Source organism: Acomys russatus, chromosome 14, assembly GCF_903995435.1.
Source record: "Acomys russatus chromosome 14, mAcoRus1.1, whole genome shotgun sequence".
Classification (NCBI taxonomy): Eukaryota; Metazoa; Chordata; class Mammalia; order Rodentia; family Muridae; genus Acomys; species Acomys russatus.
This window is the reverse complement of record NC_067150.1, coordinates 49,242,000-49,261,733: the sequence shown is the minus strand read 5'-3', so window position 1 is coordinate 49,261,733 and position 19,734 is coordinate 49,242,000. Positions and strand designations below refer to the sequence as shown.

General features: G+C 48.4%; 1 protein-coding gene across 1 annotated transcript; it reads right to left on the bottom strand.

The window, feature by feature from the left end:
* Nucleotides 1-1,202: 1,202 nt before the first annotated feature.
* On the bottom strand, nucleotides 1,203-14,995 carry LOC127197910 (cholesterol side-chain cleavage enzyme, mitochondrial). Its single transcript, XM_051155737.1, has 9 exons — nucleotides 14,736-14,995; nucleotides 12,497-12,652; nucleotides 9,289-9,488; nucleotides 7,963-8,166; nucleotides 6,892-7,049; nucleotides 2,810-2,976; nucleotides 2,458-2,536; nucleotides 1,820-2,017; nucleotides 1,203-1,343 (listed from the first exon to the last, which is right to left on the bottom strand). Exons 1-9 carry the CDS (start codon nucleotides 14,993-14,995, stop codon nucleotides 1,203-1,205), a joined length of 1,563 nt encoding a protein of 520 aa, XP_051011694.1.
* Nucleotides 14,996-19,734: the final 4,739 nt, after the last annotated feature.

The following is a 19,734-nucleotide window of genomic DNA, read 5'->3' as shown; positions in this document are numbered from 1 at the left end:
TTCTGAGTCATCTTCAGGAGGGGAGAAAAACAGCATGAAGAACAGAGAGAGAGAAAGAGAGAGAGAGAGAGAGAGACGAGAAGGAGGGGGACAGACTAGGGAGAAGCAAAAGTCTCAAGAGTGGACCTAGAACATGTAGCCTCGCCTGCAAGGACCAAGCTAGCTTGGCTGCTGTTCTGGGTTGGCCTAGCCCCGACACCTATTTACAGGACTTAGACTTGGGTAGCTGGGAGCCAGCAAGGTACCTGCTTGTGGCAAGACTGTAGAAATAGAACAAGGGGACTTGATAGACCTGGCATAGGAAAGATGTCATATAAACCAGATTCTGATCGAGACACCATCCTGGCCCTTAGACTATATCCCCCTGTAGCATGAAAATAAACGTGGGGCATGCCCACAGGAAGGGCAGGTGGGGGTGGGGGAGGCTGCTGTTGGCCTGAGGTCTTCAGGCCCTATCTCCTCATATCAGCCATCTACCAGCATGGTGTTTCACCACAGGCCTCAGCCATGGCCACGCTCAAGTCAGAGGAGCCTTTAGAAGAAAGTCCTTACAACCTTACAAGGGGCTCCTATGGCAGTCAGCCAAGCAGGACCCCACATCAGCTTCACCTTCCACACAGTTCCACCAGGAGGACAACAGGGATTACTTGGAGCTCTCAGGCCACCCTGTCCTCACAGCAGAGCTCCTTGGGTCTGCTTTGGTAGTTCCTGACCTGATAGTACCTCATTCACACACACACACACACACACACACACACACACACACACACACACACACACACACACACACACGAGTAGATTCTGCTAGCTCCTGCCCTGCTGGAGGTGTCACAGTTGGGCTGGATAACTGCTTCCCATCTCCCTACATGCCCTCATCCCACTGTTGGCCAGGGACCAGGATACATCTCCATTGGGACGATGAATGCCCCAGGAGTCTGATAGCGATAAAACAAAGCAAAGCAAAGCAAAACAAACCCACTCTCCAGAGTCCATCTGTTTATTACTCTTCTGGGGAAGTAAAGAGAGAAAGCGGATGAAGGAGAGGAGGACCCAGCTAACCTAGACAGATAACCACTAAGTGCTGAGAACCATTCAAAAGGAGCAGCTGTTTCTGGAGAAACAGAGGCTGCCCCGCCCCCCCAAATGCCACCAATGAGTCCTCTCCTCGTGTGACTCCAACTTGCTGTTCTGACAGTGCCCACCTAAGTCATCATGGTTGGGCCCAGGTTTTTCCTGAGAGGCTGGAAGTTGAAGAAGATGGGCCTCTCGGGCATCAGGATGAGGTTGAACTTGGTCCCCACATCAGTGAGACTTTGGACTTCAATTCTGAAGTTCTCCAGCACCTGAAGAGGAAGGAGGCAGGCTTAGGAAACGGAAGGTGGGGTTTGACTCTCCTAGGTCACACACACACACACACACACACACACACACACACACACACACACACGGCATCTGTAGGCGCAGAGTCCGTCTGTCAAGTAGGATCTAAAGAGTATTCTACAAACTATTCACCCTCCCACCATGTCTAGATGGGCCCTGCATGCTCTGGTCCATGAATTTAGTCTTTGACTTTAACTCGTCTGTAGCAACTGCTCCCACCTCATCTCCTGAGTGGGGACAGACAGATGCTCAGAGGACAGCAATGGGTAGTAGTTACATGGGTTAGCCCAAAGGAGGAGGCAGCTAGGAGTTGTGGGAGACTAATAAACCCTGCCCCCCCCCCCGCACTGCCTGGATTCTGCGATAAAGGGAGAAGGGTCTGTGACTTCACTGGGTCCAGGGAAATCCCAGGGTGCTGACATCCCAGAACCCTACTCACATTGATGAGGAATATGGTCATTTCCAGCTCTGCAATCCGCCGGCCCAGACACTGTCGAACACCCCAACCAAAGCCCAGGTACCGGAAGTGGGTGGTATTTTTGCTTTTGTCCAGCCAACGAGTTGGGTCAAACTTGTTTGGGTTGGGAAAGAAGCTGGGTTCTCGGCCCATGGCATAGCTAGCCACCTGCACCAACATCTAGGAGCAAGGCAAGAAGGCTTGAGTAGCTCCCCATAGTCCTGAGTACAACCCTCGCTCCAGCTTTCTCGGGCCCAGCAAACCCAAGACAAGACAGGGCTTGGCCTTCTGCTCACTGTGTAGCTTCAAATAAGGGTCCTGCCCCTCTGTGAGCCCTGATGAAGACTGAAGGCACAATGCTAGGAATAACCATGGGGTTTTCCTATACTCTTCTCAACCCTTGCCTCACCCTTGACCCAGAAAGAGCAGTCATGTTAGCCTCCTAACCCTGGACCAGGCTAACCACTGCTCACACAAAGAGTCTGCTCCATCTGAGTACTCTACCAATGCCCCAGCACCAGGAAGAAGGTCTTAGATAGAAGCCTACACTACCATCTTCCTAGAACTGAAGCCGGCTCCCTCTCCTCCTCCATCTGACTGGCAGAGCTCCTGAGTCCTACCTTGGCAGGGATCTTGTAATTACGAAGCACCAGGTCATTCACGAGATACCTCTGCAAGGTCACAGAGATGGGGTGGAGTCTGCAGAAAGAAGACCCACAGAGATAGATGGTACCAGATCCTGGAACCAGGCCACATCCTCCATTCTGACTCCCACACCAGCCTGGAATTCCAGCCCCCCACTACAACACCCCAGGGGGAGGCTAAGGCAGAACCCGGGTCTAGTTCTCTCTCCCAGGCCCTATTTGTCCCTTCCAAACTTTTCACTTCCTGATTCTAATCTCCTCCACTAGCCCATCCTTGGAACCCTTCCCCAAGGGTTGGGATGGGGAGTCATGGGTACACTGGACTTGCCTCAGTGTCTCCTTGATGCTGGCTTTGAGGAGTGGGACCAACTGTACCATCTTAGCCATGTCTCCCTGGGCCTGGCGCCGGGCAGCCAGAACCTCTGCTCGCAGCATCTCCTGTACCTTCAGGTTGTGTGCCATCTCATAAAGGTTCCACTGCAGGGTCATGGAGGTCTAGTAGGAATACAAGGATTGTAAAAGCCAAGGAGCCCTGTCACCTCAAGGCACCTCAGCGTCTATGACTCACATTAAAGAACTTCCCTCTCTTTTACTCCCAACCCCCCATATCCAAGACCGTTTCCAAAACCTTTGAAAGGCCAGTGTTCAAGAATGTTTTCTCTGTGTCCAGGTAGGGAGCTTGTGATGGAGTCAATTAGTAGAAGGTTTGCCTGATATTCGAAAGGCCCTCAGTTCAGTCCCTAGGACCCTAGTATCAGCTGGATGTGTTGGTGCATTTGGGAGGCAGCAGCATTTAGAAGTCCAAGGTCATCCTCAGCTAGCCTGGGCTACCTGGCACACTGCCTCAAAAAATAGCTAATGCTTAGGGCGGGATACTCAGAGCAGGATTTGTCTCTGCCTTCACTCTGCACGACACCATCTCTCATTTATCTCCTAACAGATAGAGCATCTTCTTCCAGAGGGCTCCAGAGTCTTCCAAAAACCACATGTATACAAGGCTTGCCCACCCCCACCCCCACATCGCTGGGTGTAATGGCATAGGCCTTTAATCTCAGCACTTGGGAGACAGAAGCAGGTGGGTCTCTGAGTTCAGAGCCAGCCCGGTCTACAGAGTTCCAGGACAGCTCACCTATAGCAACTGAAAGCTCAGCATTCACTGATAAGCAAAGCTGGAAAGTAAGACTCAACCATCCTGAAACCAGACCACAGATCTGTTCTCGATCTTTGCTGCAGTCAGTGCAAAAGACGTACTGGGATTACAGAAGCAGAAGCCAGCGTGAGCCACAGGTGGCAGCTGGAGGCAGCAGTGACCTCCTCAAGCCCCACAATCCCAACCCCTTCCAAGTCAGCAGAATAAGTCTGTTTGAGGCCCCAGCCAGGAACACCCTCCCTCCTGGGATTTGGGACATGGATTTCAGACATCCTATTTTTGTCCAAGAGGCTTAAACATAAACACCTCTTCCTTCCCAGCAAAGACAAAAGTTTTTAAAAGTCAAGTAATTTCTCAGCTTAAAGTCCTGGCTCCTCAGAGCCTCCAGTGATTTTCAGAGGCTCCAGCCCAACCCCTGGACACCTGCCTGCTGACACTGTAGCGTCTCCCCTACAACCTCTTCAACACACGCCCAGTGCCCTAGCTACACAGAGCTTCCGACACTGGGGAATCTTCCTCAAGGCAGTTTCTCCTCCTCCTATTCCTGTACCTACCCAGAAAGCAACTAGAGACTCCTTGAAAACATCAATCACGCATATGTTTATCTCAGAGCCTCCAAGTATCTACACAGTAGACACCAGAAATGGTGACCAGATAGTCTGTTCCGCTCTACTAGCTATGTACCTCAGCCAAGTTTTAACCTCTGTACCATGGTATCATCCAAAAACAAAAGATGTTAGCAATATACCTTTAGGTGTCACAGGGCTTTCGTGTCTGTTTTTTGTTTGTTTGTTTGTTTTTAAAGATTTTATTTATTATGTATACAGTATGATCAGATCACATTATAGATGGTTGTGAGCCACCATGTGGTTGCTGGGAATTGAACTCAGGACCTCTGGAAGAGCAGTCAGTGCTCTTAACCACTGAGCCATCTCTCCAGCCCCAATGTCTGTTTTTATTCAAAGCACAGACTCTTTTTTTTTTTTTTAGATGTATTTATTATATATAAAATGTTCTGCCTGCATGTGTGCCTGCCCACCAGAAGAGGGCACCAGATCTCATTATAGATGGCTGTGAGCCACCATGTGGTTGCTGGGAATTAAACTCAGGACCTTTGGAAGAGCAGACAGTGCTCTTAACTTCTGAGCCATCTCTCCAGGCCCCAAAGCACAGACTCTTAAGTTGCTCAATGGGCAACAAAACACAAGATAAAAGTTTGACATCTTTTAAGGAAGGCAGGCGGGAGAATCCACCCAGAAGCCAGGCCTCACTGTCTACGTCCACATCACTGCCTTTTTACAGTCTTCAACTCTGAATCAGATTCTTGCTCAACTCTGTTCAAAAAAACATCATCTGATCCCTTAAAGAAGTCTGTAACAGCTACTGCGCAAAGTTGATTGGTCTAGCTTGCCTACGCTATCTCTTCTCCTCTGAGGCTGAAGGCACCACAATCAGAGGAACTTAGATGGTGTTGAGATTCTAAGAACAGAATCTGGCAAGCAGATGATCGCCTCATGATGGGGTTGCCCCCACCCCAGTTACCATAATTGCAATCAGAGCAAACTGCCTCCCCGAGAGGCATCTCATGACCAACACTGAATGCCCTACATCCCTAATTGACAGTTCTCCTTTAGACATTCTTAGTGGCCAATAGCGGTGCGTGCCTCTCCATCTATGTTTGTGACATGTGACAGGCATGTTAATACCCCTGCCTCCATGCCCAAATCCATGTGTCTTCATCCCAACTAGGGCTGTTGTCGTTTTTGTTGTTGTTGTTGTCTTGGTTTTCTGATACAGTTTCTCTGTGTAACAGAGCCCTGCCTCTGATTCCTGAGGGCTGGGATTAAAGATATGCTCCGCCACCGCCTGGCCATCCCAACTCTTAGTATCTCATAAAGTGACTACATTTAGATGCACCTTCCAAGGAGACGATGGGTAAAGCGGGGAGTTGGTGAGCTCTAGGCAAGTAACCACGCCCTAAAAAGAGGAAGAAGCCAAGAGAGCACACAGAGGGAAGCCCAAGTGTAGACATGAGGAAGATGGCTGCCTTCAAGCCTCAGAATGAATCCGATCCTGCTCACACCCTGATAGTGATTCCAGATTCAAACTGTGAGAAAACAAATGTCATCTGTGGGAGCCACTAATCTGTTATTGTGGCTTATACTCCCAAGACTGCCAGACTCCTGTCTCTGGACTGAGGACACTGTAATTCTACCATGTGGGAGCCCAAGACAGGAGGACTGGTATGAATTCAAGGCCAGCCTGAGCTAAAAAGTAAACTCCAGGCCCACTTACACTGCAGAGTGGGACCTTGCCCAACAACAACAACAACCCAAAACCATACAAAGGGTCTAAAAAGGTAGTTCAGTTGGTAGACTGCTTGCCTAGCGTGCATGAAACGTTGGACTTGGTTCCACCTCTGTATAAAATCTAACATGGTGGGGCAGGAGAGATGGCTCAGCAGTTGAGAGCACTGGCTCGTCTTTCAGAGGACCTGGATTCAATTCTAAGCACCTAGATGGTGGCTCCCAATCATAATACCAGTGCCAGGGATCTGACACCATCTTCTGGCCTCCCCAGGCACCCAGGCACTCACATAGTACACAAACATACATGCAAGCAGGACATGTATACACATAAAAAACAAACAAATAAAAGCAAACTATCTTAAAGAATCAAACAGTGAGCCAAGCATGGTGGCGTACGCCTTTAATCCCAGCACTCGGAAGACAGAGACAGGCGGATCGCTGTGAGTTCGAGGCCAGCTTTGTCTACAAAGGGAGTCCAGGACAGCCAAGGCTACACAGACCCTGTCTCAAAAAGCCAGTAAATAAATAAATAAATAAATAAAGTACAAAACATGGTGATAACATCCCTTTAATTCCTAAATTCAGGGAGTAAAGGCAGAAGAATCAGGAGTCCAAGGCCATCCTTGACTACATAATGAGTTCAAAGCCACCCTGGGCTACATAAGCCCCCATCTCAAAGCAAGAACTGAACCTAAGTTATTCCTTTCTTTCTCACAAATGAGTCAGTCTCAGATCTTGCCCTATGAGTGGTAAATAGTAATTGGTTCATGACAGGACTTTGACCTCACCCCTCTAGGAGACCACTGTTTAGGGCCCAACATCAAAAGAGAGAGAAACATATCATATGGAAGAGGCCAGCCCCTCGCCTTGAACAGCTTCAGACAACACAGCTAGTGGGGAAAGAAGCATGTGAGGACCAAGGAGGCTCATGCTGGGCCCCACAGTACTTACCGTATCCACCCCTCCTGCCAGCATCTCTGTAATGTTGGCCTGGATGTTCTTGAAAGGCAGCTTGTTGCTTCCCAGGAGGCTATAAAGGACACCAGGGTACTTGCTGAAGTCTCGTTTGTGTCTTAAGTCCCAGTAGAAGTTCTGGGTATATTCATCAGCTGTGGAGCAGGAAAGAAAAAGAAAGTGAGGCTCCCTACAGCCAGGAGGGTAGGAGGGTCATCAGTCTTCATGGGGGTTGGGGGAGCGAAGGCCTGAGTACTCAAGAGCCCCTGCTTGGTAGGCAGACATTTTAATAAGCCTCTATCTTGTAGTAACTCCTTCATATCTGTTTTGTCATTTAATTCCTTTCTTTAAAATATATATATATATATATATATATATATATATATTTTTTTTTTTTTTTTTTTTTTTTTTTTTTTTTTACTTTTTCATATTAATGTTTTGCCTGCGGGTATGTCTGTATACCATGTCCGTGAAGGCCAGAGTAGAGTATTGGATTGCCTGGGACTGGAGTTACAGATAATTGTGAGCTACCATGTAGATTAGGAATTGAACCAGGGTCCTCTGGAAGAGCAGCCTGTGCTCTTAATAACAACTGAGACAGTTCTCCTGCTCTTGTCACTTAATTTTCTTTTCTTTTTTTCTTTTCCTTTTTCCTGAGAGCACTGAGTTTAATACAGGAGGATACAGGGCGCTTCACCGTCCTGCCTGCTCTTCAATAAAAGGCTGGTGGTCACTTGTCATTTAATTCCTGATTATCACCACTGTGGTGTATGTGTGGTGTGTGTGTGTGTGTGTGTGTGTGTGAGAGAGAGAGAGAGAGAGAGAGAGAGAGAGAGAGAGAGAGAGAGAGAGAGAGAGAGAGATTGTGGGTGCCTGTGGAGGCCCGAAGAGTACATCAAAACCTCCAGAGCTGGGGTTACAGGCAGTTTGTAATTCTCCTAATGTGAGTCCTGGAATTCAAACCCAGGTCGTCTGTAAGAGCAAGTAAGTGTCTCTAACTGTTGAGCCACGCCCCCTAGCCCCTAGCCCCACCTCCTGAGTCCCGCTGGAGGGAGGAGTCCTCCTCACCTTTATTGAAAATCACATCCCAGGCGGCAGCGTGGTCCTTCCAAGTCTTAGTTCTGAAGAGTCGAAAGAAGTCCGGAGGCACATTGAGCATGGGGACGCTGGTGTGGAACATCTGGTAGACCGCATCAATGAACCGCTGGGACTCGGGGTCCACGACCTCTTCCAACATCCCCAGGCGCTCCCCAAATATGACACTGGTGATGGCTGCAAGTGGGAGGCTGAGACTGAGGACCCTCTTCCGACTCAACTGCCTGAGAGCCTCAGCCCCCAGAATCACCTCCTCCCATGTCCACCACAAACCGGAGCTCGCCCTCATCCTCAGCTTCCTCCAGCAAAGCAACTGAGACCCGCGCCCCCAAGGGATGGAAGGAAGCTGCCCTTCTGCACAGAACTCAGGTCCCTCAGAAGGATGTAGGGGAGGCCCTGGAAAGGATGCTTCGGTGGGAAACACAGACTCCACCTGAGTCAGAATGAGACTGTCCGAGAGGGATTTCCCCTTGTAATTGTCTGCATTTGCTCTATCACACACCAGCTGGGAGCTCAGGATATCAGTCTCTGAGTCACATAGGGCTCAGTCTGGTTGGAACTAAAAGATCACAACAACCTTCAAGTGTCCTCACCTACCACATGAAGAATTTGAATGTCAATTTCATACCAAGCCCAGGGTACCCCAGATCTTCTGCAGGTATCACATGATCTCCACTAAACCACAGGCATGAAGCGTTCCTAGGTCTTTGCTGCCTAACTTCCCTATGCAGGCTGGATAACATCTAGGTGTCCTTCCCCTGCCCAGCTCCGATCAAGCCAGCCAGCCTCTTCTCTCCTGCTCAGCTTCAAGGGTTTCTAGGAGAGGGAGACTTGCAGCATGAAGACCTAAGCCAAGCTCTGGCTTTTGGAGGATGGTGGCAGGGAGGACCTAGGTTTTGGGGAGCCCCTCCACGTACAACATGAATGTCGGATAAGAGGGACCTGGCTACCCCGGGGCAGCTGGCAGGGCAGAGTGTGTCCCGAAAGTTAATCAACACAAGAAGGTGACTGCTGGGGCTGGAGAGATGGCTCAGTGGTTAAGAGCGCCGCCTGCTCTTCCAAAGGTCCTGAGTTCAATTCCCAGCAACCACATGGTGGCTCATAACCATCTGTAATGTGATATGGCGCCCTCTTCTGGCTTGCAGGAGTACATGCAAGCAGAGCACTGTGTATACACAATAATAAATAAATAAAGGAAGAAGAAGAAGAAAAGAAGAAGAAGAAGAAAGAAGTGAATGCTGGCTCCCTGCCCCTGGCTCCCTGCCCCCAGTTCCTGCCAGCCAAGCCCAAGATCCTTACACTCAAAGGCAAAGCGAAACAGGTCATCACTGATGTCCCCTGAGAAATTTCCAGAGTTTTGCTGCTTGATGCGTCTGTGCAAGACTTTGATGAAGTCCTGAGCTACACCTTCCAGCATGGGCACGAAGTTCTGCATGGCTTCAGGTGCCATCACCTCCTGGTTTAGGATGACTCGGTCTTTCTTCCAGGCATCCGAACTCCTGGGGAAGCACAGGTCTTAGCACTTCATGGTCACAGACACACCCCGCCCCCCAGACCCGGCATGGAGGAACTGGCTAGGCTCTCAAGCCTCCAGAGCCTGCAGCATCACTGCCTCCACTCCTCCCAACATTTGCTCTTGTCACCTACTCCTCCCCTGCCTTGTCTGGCCTAGGAGAGGAGAATGGAAAAAAGATGGTGACAGAAAACAAAAATCCTGATTGCCTTCCACTCTGGCTGCTGCCGCCACCAGGCACAGGAAACTCTCTAAGTGGGCTCCCTCTGAGCCTGCCTTGCACACACTCCCCTGCCTTCGCCCAACTTGGCCACTGAAGGCTCCTCTCCATCATCTTTCTCGTTCCCACACAGGTGAAGATGACTGACCTTCCCAACACACACCCCCACAAAGTGTCTGAGTATGCACTGTGTTGGGGATCCCAGCTACTCAGGGACGCCTCATTAAAACACTGAGTTTAGGAACACCAAAAAGCCTCAGCAGGTAAAGGCATTTACTACTGAGCATGAAGACCTGAGTCAGGCTGCAAAGATCTTACTGTAATTTGGAGAGTTTGTTTGTTTAAGAATGCTGTTGTGGGGCTAGAGAGATGGCTCAGCGGTTAAGAGCACTGTCTGCTTTTCCAGAGGTCCTGAGTTCAATTCCCAGCAACCACGTGGTGGCTCGCAAACATCGATAATGTGATTTGATGCCCCCTTCTGGCATGCAGGTGTACATGCAGATAGAGCACTTATATACATAAACTAAATACAATCTTTTTAAAAAAAGAATGCTGTTGTGAGCTGGCAAATGGCTCACTGCTCATGCAGAGAAACCAAGCTTGGTTCCCAGTACCCCTGGAGGGCAATTCACAACCACTTATAACAGCTCCAGAGGATTCAATGCCCTCCTCTTTCCTCCAAGGGCACCTATATACACATGGCATTTGCTCACACATACATACACACATAAACAAAACAATAAGAATAAAAACTTTGGGGGGGGTGAATTTTGAGACAGGGTTTCTATGTATAGTTCTGGCTGTCCTGGAACTCACTCTATAGACCAGGCTGGTCTCATAGAGATCCACCTGCCTCTGCCTCCTGAGTGCTGGGATTAAAAGGTGTGTGCCACTAAGTTCAGCAAAAATAAAAACTTTTTAAAGAAAAATGTAGGGTTTAGGGACAAAGAATGTTATAAACTCATGTCCTGTGGACGGCTGACCACCTGGAGGAGCCCCTAGCCTGAATCCCTTGCTCCTCTTTGTGTACGGTTTTTCTGAGTCTCTCCTAAAAGATACTAAAAAGAATGTACAGTTAGTTCCATGTTTTAAAATACCTGGCAGACTTTGAGGTACTTGCCTCCTCTACTCGGGCTCACCTTTCAAAACAGTTCCATTGTAGACCCAAGTCTATATGCTGCAACCTTTCTCTCACCCACCACCCTCTCTTGTCTCAACCATCTAGGAGGCTTCCTGATTTTTGTATATTATAACCAGGAGAAACATTCTATCCTATGTCCCTGTCCCCTGAGGGGAAATATTCTGTGGCATATGTCTCTAAAGCTAGAAACACTGTGTGAGTCACAGCCATCACGGCCCTGGGAATAGCAGGCTTGGGAGACAATGTACAAGTGCTATCCACACAGAGGCCTGGTTTATTCTCCCACCACAGTGGACCAGACCACCAGTTACTCCAGATAACTCCAGTTGCTCCAGGACCTTGCCAGCCCTTGATCTAGTCACATTTGAATTGTTCAATGATGCTAGGTGTGGTGGCAGAGGCAGGCAGATGTCTGCGAGTTTGAGGCCAGCCTGGTCTCCATAGCAACTTCTAGGAAGTTCTAGGTTCTGTAGAGAGACCCTGTCTCAAAACAACAAACATATAATAAATACAAACAAAATTTTCAGTGAGCAATTTAGTAGAAAACAGTATCTACATTTCAATGGCACATTTTGCTATTTCTCACAGCTCCTTCAGGCTGCAGGATCCCACTTTATTTGCCCTTGAATTGCTAACACCTGGCACAAAGCCCAGTATTCTATTCAGTAAGTGCTTGGTTAAGTGGCACTTCATAGTTAAAGCAGGTAAGAGAACTTTGCAAAGTCTTCAGTATTGATGAAGAACTTCGGCCTGATATTTCCCTGGAAATTTATGGGACAGTTCCTTTTTGAAAAAAAGAAGTATTGTTTTAATATTTTAAAGATTTATTTATTTATTATTATGTATACAGTGCTCTGCCTGCATGTACACCTTCCAGAGGAGGGCATCAGATCTCATTATAGATGGTTGTGAGCCACCATGTGGTCACTGGGAATTGAACTCATGACCTCTGAAAGAGCAGTCAGTGCTCTTAACCGCTGAGCCATCTCTCCAGGCCCCAGAGGGTTTGTTGTTGTTGTTGTTGTTGTTGTTGTTGTTGTTGTTGTTGTTGTTGTTCCTTTTCTGTCCATTGGTATTTTCCCCCTGGATTTCTGAGAGATTACATGCACTGAATCCAGGCTTAAAGATCCCTGCGAGGAGCCATAGGGAACCGAACTCAGGTTGTCAGGTTCTCTGCTAGAACAAGCCATGTTCATAAACGCTGCACCATCTCTCCAGCCAGGAAAGTTCCTTATCACCACCACCGTCACTATCATCACCACCATCACCACCAGTATCACCATAATCACCTCCATCATCATCACCATCACCACTGGCATCACCACCACCACCAGCATCACCATCACCACCACCATCCACCATCACCACCATCATCCACCATCATCCACCATCACCACCATCATCCACCATCACCACCACCATCACCACCACCATCCACCATCACCACCACCATCACCACCACCATCACCACCATCACCACCACCATCCACCATCACCACCATCATTGCCGTCATCACCATCATCATCACCTTCATCATTTTTTTTTGCCTTAGAGACTAGAAAGGTGAGAAGAGCCACTCTCTCTCCACTGCCCTCCAACACCCTCCACACATAAGGTTCACTCAGAACTCACTTAAACAGGACCCCAATGGGTCTCTGGTAATACTGGTGATAGGCGACCCAGGGGGGCACAAGGTATCGTTCCGGGTTGGGACCCTCGCATGAAAAGAGCAGCGCTGCATCGTTAGGGTCCATGATATAAACAGACTCCATGTTGCCAAGCTTCTCTCTAGAAAGACAAGAGAAATTGATGCTGTAACTGTTAACAGCCACAAAAAAAAAAAAAAAAAAAAAACCTGGGCAGCCAGGCCTTTCCACACAACTGGGACACAGCTTTCTGGCTGGGGCCTTCACTTGCCGGAGCCTCAGTTTCATCTATGACATGGAGATGGATGTGACATCTGTCTCTGAAGAGGCAAGCATGACACATGTATCCATGAGCGTTGTGACTCATACCGAGGGACAGCTTCATGGACACCGTCCTGCATTACACAGCAACCCCAAGCCTCCTATTCATAATCACGTTGATTCGATGCTGGATTTTCTTGTCCTGCTGGGCTTGGAGCCATGGCACACTTCCATGTCACCCTGCAGTAAACGCCCTGCATCTCCCACATCCCAGGCCAGCCAGGTCCTTTAGTCACCCTGCCCAGGAGTCAGACAGGACCCTTCACTTCTATTAGAGTAAAACTGCAGAGCTGGGGAGTGGCTCAGTGATTAGAGCTTGCTCAGTCCCCAGCAAGCCAAGTTGGATAGCTCCGGGGGCGGGGGACATCTAAGACCCTCTCCTGGCCTCTGAGGGCAACTGCACTGCACTCATATGCACATTTCTTCCTCAAAAGACACACAAGTACACCTAATTAAAATTTTAAACTTAATCTTTGCTTAAGTGAAATTGTAGTAAAAAAAAAAAAAATTAAACCCTGAGTATGGATGACCTCTAGAAACCTCCCCTTTGGTGTTTTTCCATCTTCCACTATCTCACTAACCCTACACCGGCCATGGCCTGAAAGTCCTTGAAATGCCATCAGGATCATCTGTCTCACTTCTGAGACATGAGCCAAAGGCAATGATCCGGCATCAGCAGAATGCCTGGGAGACAGATAGTCATAAGAACACTGTATCTAAGGGCAGTGAGGCCCAGTGCTCACTTTAAAGGCCATCTTCAAAGGCAGCTGTCCACCCTGTGGACTACTACACTCTTTAACACTCTTTAGAGGGGAGGAGAGGAAGACTATTTCAACGCACTGGGGAAACACCTCCACATGACACATACAGTAGAGTCACATTCTTAGTGAGACTCAAGTGTCATGCAAGTTAAGAATGGGTGTCCTTGCAATTATTCACTCGTTTTTTGGTTTTGTTTTGTTTTGTTTTTCTTTCCCCCAACTGCTCTCTAAAGAATGCAAGAGTTTCCTAGTATAGGGGACCATGCAGGCTGTGCTTTAAACCTTTTATTCAGCTTGCTACCTTCTAGGCTCTCAATGACAGCATCCTCTTGACTGTGGAGCAAGGTGTCACACTACGGGGTTCCCAGTATACTGGCTTAAGCCTGATGGTCTATGACTTTGTTAAGTCCCTTCTCTTTACAGAAAATGGGGGTAGGGTGGGGGTAATAACACCAGCTTCCGGGGGCACAGCATAACACACAGAGGAAAAAGACCGAGATAACGGTTAATAAAATAGGGCGCTCTGGCTGAGACAGCTTGAAAGTAGAGGTAAGGATCCTGTCATTGGTACCTTCCTCCCAGCTGCAGCACCTCCCAGCTCTCCAGGCAGCTCCAAGGGAAAAGCCCACAAGTAGCCTATAGACTTTTGACAGGAAGTACTGGAAAGTTAGGGCAGGCCACATACTCTGAGACTTCAGAAGCCAAGCACAGCAAGATCATTGTTCCTAGAGATGCTTAGGAAACAAAACTGGACACTGCAGAGCCACAAAGGGCCTGACAATAAGGTTGGCACCATAGTGGGCAGGGGGTGGGGGGGGAGGTATAGATGCCATTAGCCAGTAGTCAGGTGACCGAAGCCTCATTTCTTTCCCCTGAATGTGGAGAAAGCAAACTTGCATTTTATGGAGGCTGGAGGATAGTGGGTAAAGGGTGGGTCACTGTATGCTCACACCCCTTCCCACCAGGAAATATGAATACAGAACAATAAAGTCCTGAAGCCAGAAATTGGGAGGGTCTATGCTTTTCTTACCACCATCACCAGCCTGGAAGAAATGGAAACAGAGGCAGATATGACCAGTGAACATACTGCCTGGAGCCAGGTCCCTCCCCGCAATGCCTGCCACCAGCCCCTGCCAAGCTTACCTGTAAATGGGGCCGTACTTCTGGAAATTCTGCATGTGATGATAATGCATTCTGTGTGTGCCACTCTCCCTCCAGAAGTGGTACAGATTTAGCCAACCATTGTCACCAGGGGAAGGGATCTCATTGAAGGGACGAGGGCTATTAGTGAAGACACCAGCTCCCTTTCCAGCAGTCGGCACTGGACCCTGCCAGGTAGGGCTCAGGAAAGGTTGGCAGCCTTTGACAAGCACAGAGCGAAGGGAAAGTCCTTTGGCCAGCATACTGTCCCCACAACTGCCACTTCTTGCTGAGCAAGTGCCTCTGCCCCAAACCTCCAGATCCACACTTATAACCACTAGCTCAAGGCTAAGAGGAAAGCTGATGGACCAATGACCTCCCCCCTCCTCCTCCAGAGGGCTGGCCCCACACAGCCCCTCCCAAACTCAGAGAAGGAACTTTCCAACTTTCTGTCTGAAAGGTCTACTATAGTCAGGCTAGGCAAACAGTGACAGGAGGCTCCAGGCCTCTGACCTCAGTGTCCACCCAAGACTGCTATCCTCCAGACACCCTAAAAGGCAAGTTTGCTATCTTCACTTTCAGGGGGGGAAAAAAAGGAGGCTTGGACCTCCTGACTAATCTAGGTCTCCACCCTGCTTGGCTTCCAACCTCAGCTTCAGGCTCTTTTTTTGGCTCTGCTGCTGGGTTTGCTGGCTTCCATTTCCTGCTGTTTCACAGGAGCAAGGTGGTCTGCTGGCCCCTAGGTGGGGTCCAGGGGCTGACAACCATCTTCTAAGATGAGCGATATCCTGAGATCATAGGTCAGGAGGGGCTGAGCAGCAACCTGGCCAGTTGCAGGACAGCTGACATTTTTCTCATTCCCCGCCACCAGTACCCAGACTTACAAATGGTTGATTATTAACCGATCTGTACAGTTCGCTAATTCTTGCAATTGTACTTTTTTTTTTTCTCTCCTTGACAAACAAAACATACTCCATGTTCTTTTGGAAATGGTCTGACTAGCAAGTATTGCTATTATTATTTTCATTTTGTCCTGAAGGTCCTCCTGCCTCAGTGTCCTGAGTCCCGGGATTATACATGTTCTTTCCCCATTTGCTTTTAAAACAGGATCTTACTATGTTGCCCAGGCAACCGTTTACCCTTCTCTTCTTCCCAAGGGCTGAGATTTTAGTTATGTGTGTTCTTCCACATCCTGCTTGGCATGTTCTCTCTTCAGCCAATGCTGACATATGTCAAAACTCACTGAGCTACATACACCCTTGTCATTGATTTAAATAAGGTCTCACTCAACAAGACAGGGGTAGGGCTATATTCCTGTGGTCCTAACTTTGGAAGGAGAGACAGCAGAATCAAGAACTCAAGGACATTCTTATCTACATAGTAAATATGAGGTCAGTCCAGGCTACACGAAACCTTGTTTCAAAGGGCAAAATTAACTCTCCACCCCAAAATCCACATATACATGGAAATGTACATGTTTTGAGTGTTAGTTTCTTTTAGTTTACTCCCACTACTGGATTAACTTGTAAGGTGTCCTTTGCTTCATGCCTTTTTGTTTTTGTTTGTCTGTTTTGTTTTGTTTGTTTTTGAGACATTGTCTTTCTGTGTAGTCCTGGCTGTCCTGGAACTCACTGTATAGACAAAGCTGGTTTTGAACTCATGGAGATCTGGTAGCCTCTGCCTCCTGAGTGCTGGGATTAAAGGCGTGTGCCACTATACCTAGCTCTGTTTGTATTTCTTTCTTTTTTTTTTTTTTTTTTTTTGGTTTTTCGAGACAGGGTTTCTCTGTGTAGCCGTGGCCATCCTGGACTCACTTTGTAGACCAGGCTGGCTGTTTGTATTTCTTGATCTGTAAAATTGTAGAATTTATCTCATAGCATTTTGAGTGTATAATGTCTGTCCTGAATTGCCTGGTTCTTATAACTAAACAATAATCCTGTGTGGTTATCAGCTTGTCATTTGTTAAAATTTTTCACATCTTAATAAAAATTCTTTATTCATTAAAAATAATAATAGCAAAATAAATAAATAAGCCGGATGTGGTGGCACACACCTTTAATCCCAGCACTCGGGAGGCAGAGGCAGGCGATCTCTGTGAGTTCAAGGCCAGCTTGGTCTACAAAGTGAGTCCAGGACAGCCAAGGCTACACAGAGAAACCCTGTCTCAAAAAGTCAAAATAAATAAATTAATTAATTAAGTAAATAAATAAATAAATAAAGTCTCACTGTGTAGTCCTGGCTAGCCTGGAACTTGATATGTAAACCAGGCTGGCCCTGAACTTTCAAGAGATCTACCTGCCTCTGCCTCCTGAGTGCTAGGATTGAAGAAGGGCGTGGTCGCCACGCCTCACTCTTGTCAGTTTCTTTGTTCTTCATTTTGTTGAATGCTATTCCACTGAAAAGGCTAATAAAATTTTGTGAGTTTTTTTTTTTCTAACAGGTTATTTTTCTTGTGGATTATTACTGTGGGCAGAGGGTAGTCTACCTTTATCCTGAAACAACAACAACAAAAAAAAAATGCAAGAGGCATCAAGTATAGTTGTCTGGGAGGTTCAGTCATCTTTGGCTATACTGAGGTCAGCCTGGCCTATATGGGAGTCTATCTCAAAAAATGGGAGGGATGAGATGGGAAAGGAGGGAGAGGAATTGTGAACGTGGGAGGGAAACTGGACTCCTGTGGCCCTGTGTTGTCACTAGCAGATGGCAGGGAAGGGACAGAAATCCATCACATTGGGTCCTAGGAAGGATAACAGCCTATCACGCCTGAGCAGCCTTCCGGCTGATTCAGGTTGGCAGCCATCTGACTCTCCATTTACCAGTCCAATTAACACTCTTGGTTTTCATCAAAACAGCTGGGTATCCTGGCCTGGGCTGTCTAGGTGTGAATTCCCATGCCTCTCCACAGAAACCCACTGCCCTTCTTCTGAGCAGAGGAAGGGAGGTCCAGGCTGGCAGACAACAGCAGAAGGAAGCCAAGAAGCCAGGTGGCAGGCAGGAGGGAGCAGAAGAGGCAGGCTGGAGCTAGGTCAGGGGACAGAGAGCCAGGGCCCATGGAGGCAGGAGGAGAGAGACCATCTTTGTTTCGTGGCAGTGATCAGAGGGTTCAGGGGAAAGGGGTGGGGTGGGGGAGAGAAATCAAGGCCACACAAAGACTGGGGGAATGAACTTGCATTGGGGCTCTGTCTTAACCTCTCTACTACAGGAAGACTGGGCCCCGGTAAGGACTTGGGCCTGGTCCAGCTGCCTAAAGCTTATCCTATAGGCTTCTTGTACTCTGGCCTCCAGGCCCTTGGCCCTGGATTTCTTTCAGACCTTTAAACATACTTTCTGTGAGTAGCAGATCAGTCATCTAACAGAAATCAAGAGGCCTGGATTTGGGAACTGATCAGCACCCTAGGGAAGATGACATTGGATGTTAGAAAGAGCACTTGGCTTACTCAGTCTTAGCCAAAAAGGACCCTTAGGTCTTACCTGTATCTGTGGAATAATAAGCTGGAGGCTCGCCATGTTCAGGTTGTTTTGCATGGCTTTCCTTCATCTTCACAACTCCCTTAGTAGATAGGTTGAGACCTTTGCCTGAGTAAGAAACTAAAGCTCAGCCAAGATGGCTGCTTGCCCAGAGTCACAATGCTGACTAATAACGTGGGAGCTATTCAAGTCTAAGTTGTTCCTATCTGAGGTCTTGGCTCTCAAACCCCCTTACCATGCTGTTGAATGGGCCTGGGAAACATGTAAGGACCGTTAACATCATAAGGGCACACCCTGCAAACCAAAGCTGCTAGCTGCATTACCTGATGTCACAGGATCGCTTCTTTCAGCTCCCATTGTACGGATGTGGAAAATGAGGTCGAGGAAGGAGAAGATACCTACCATGGGTCACTAGAATACAGCAGGGATTAGCTCTCTGGGTCTCCAAAGAACCACAAGGGCCCAATCAAGGGATGGCTCGCCCCTCCCCGCCGCCCTCCCCAACAGGTCTCCTGTGTGAGGCCAACCTCCAGTGGTGGCCCACTCCTGCTGAGGTTTCCAGGTGAGGTTGGAGGACAAGGCCAGGGGTAAGGAGGAAGCTTCAATCTCCTCCGGCCTTGGAGAGACTTGAGGAAGCAAAGGAATTTCACCTTAGAACCTGATCCTTCATTATCCCTCACCCAGTACCTCAGGGTCAATATGGCTGACTCAGAAGGATCCTGTGTCCACTGAGCTAACATCTATGGTCCCAGACCTTGCCAGATCTAACCACCATGAGCTCTGCCGCTCAGTCCCTCCTCCACATGCTAGGCTTTCAACTCCTCCATCCGCCAAACCAAACCCAGACCCATCCTCCCAGGCCAGCCCAGGCCCTGCACACACCCTGCACCTTCCCCGAATGCCTCCCTCAGTCACCAAGGGAGTAATGAACCAACAGAACTAAGTCCACCTGATAAACGTGTATCCATCAGAAAACACATCTTTCTTGTGCAACGTCACCTGACACCATCTACACTAGACCTGTTTTACATTGAAGAACATGACTTCCTCTTTCTTGTCTGCTGATCAACTATCCATTAAAACACATACAGGGCCTGGGGAGATGGCTCGGCTGGTAATGTGCTTGCCGCACAGGCATGGAGACCGTACCCTCAACCTCAGTAACCGTGTAAAGAAGATGTTGGTAGGCACCTGTAATGGTAGCACTGCGGAAACAGAAACAGGAGGACAGCTAGGACTCGCTGTCCAGTCAGTCTAGCCAAATTGGTAAGCCCCAGGCTCAGTAAGTGACCCTGTCTCAAAAACTAAAGTAGAGAATGATTGAGAAAGACATCTGATGTAGACTTCTGGCCTACACACACACACACACACACACACACACACACACACACACATACACACGCACACGGCAGGGAGGTGACAAGCACATGTACACAAACATACCAAATACAACACATGTAAAATGGGGGCTGGAGAGATGGCTTAGAGGTTAAGAGCACCACCTGATCTTCCGAAGGTCCCGAGTTCAATTCCC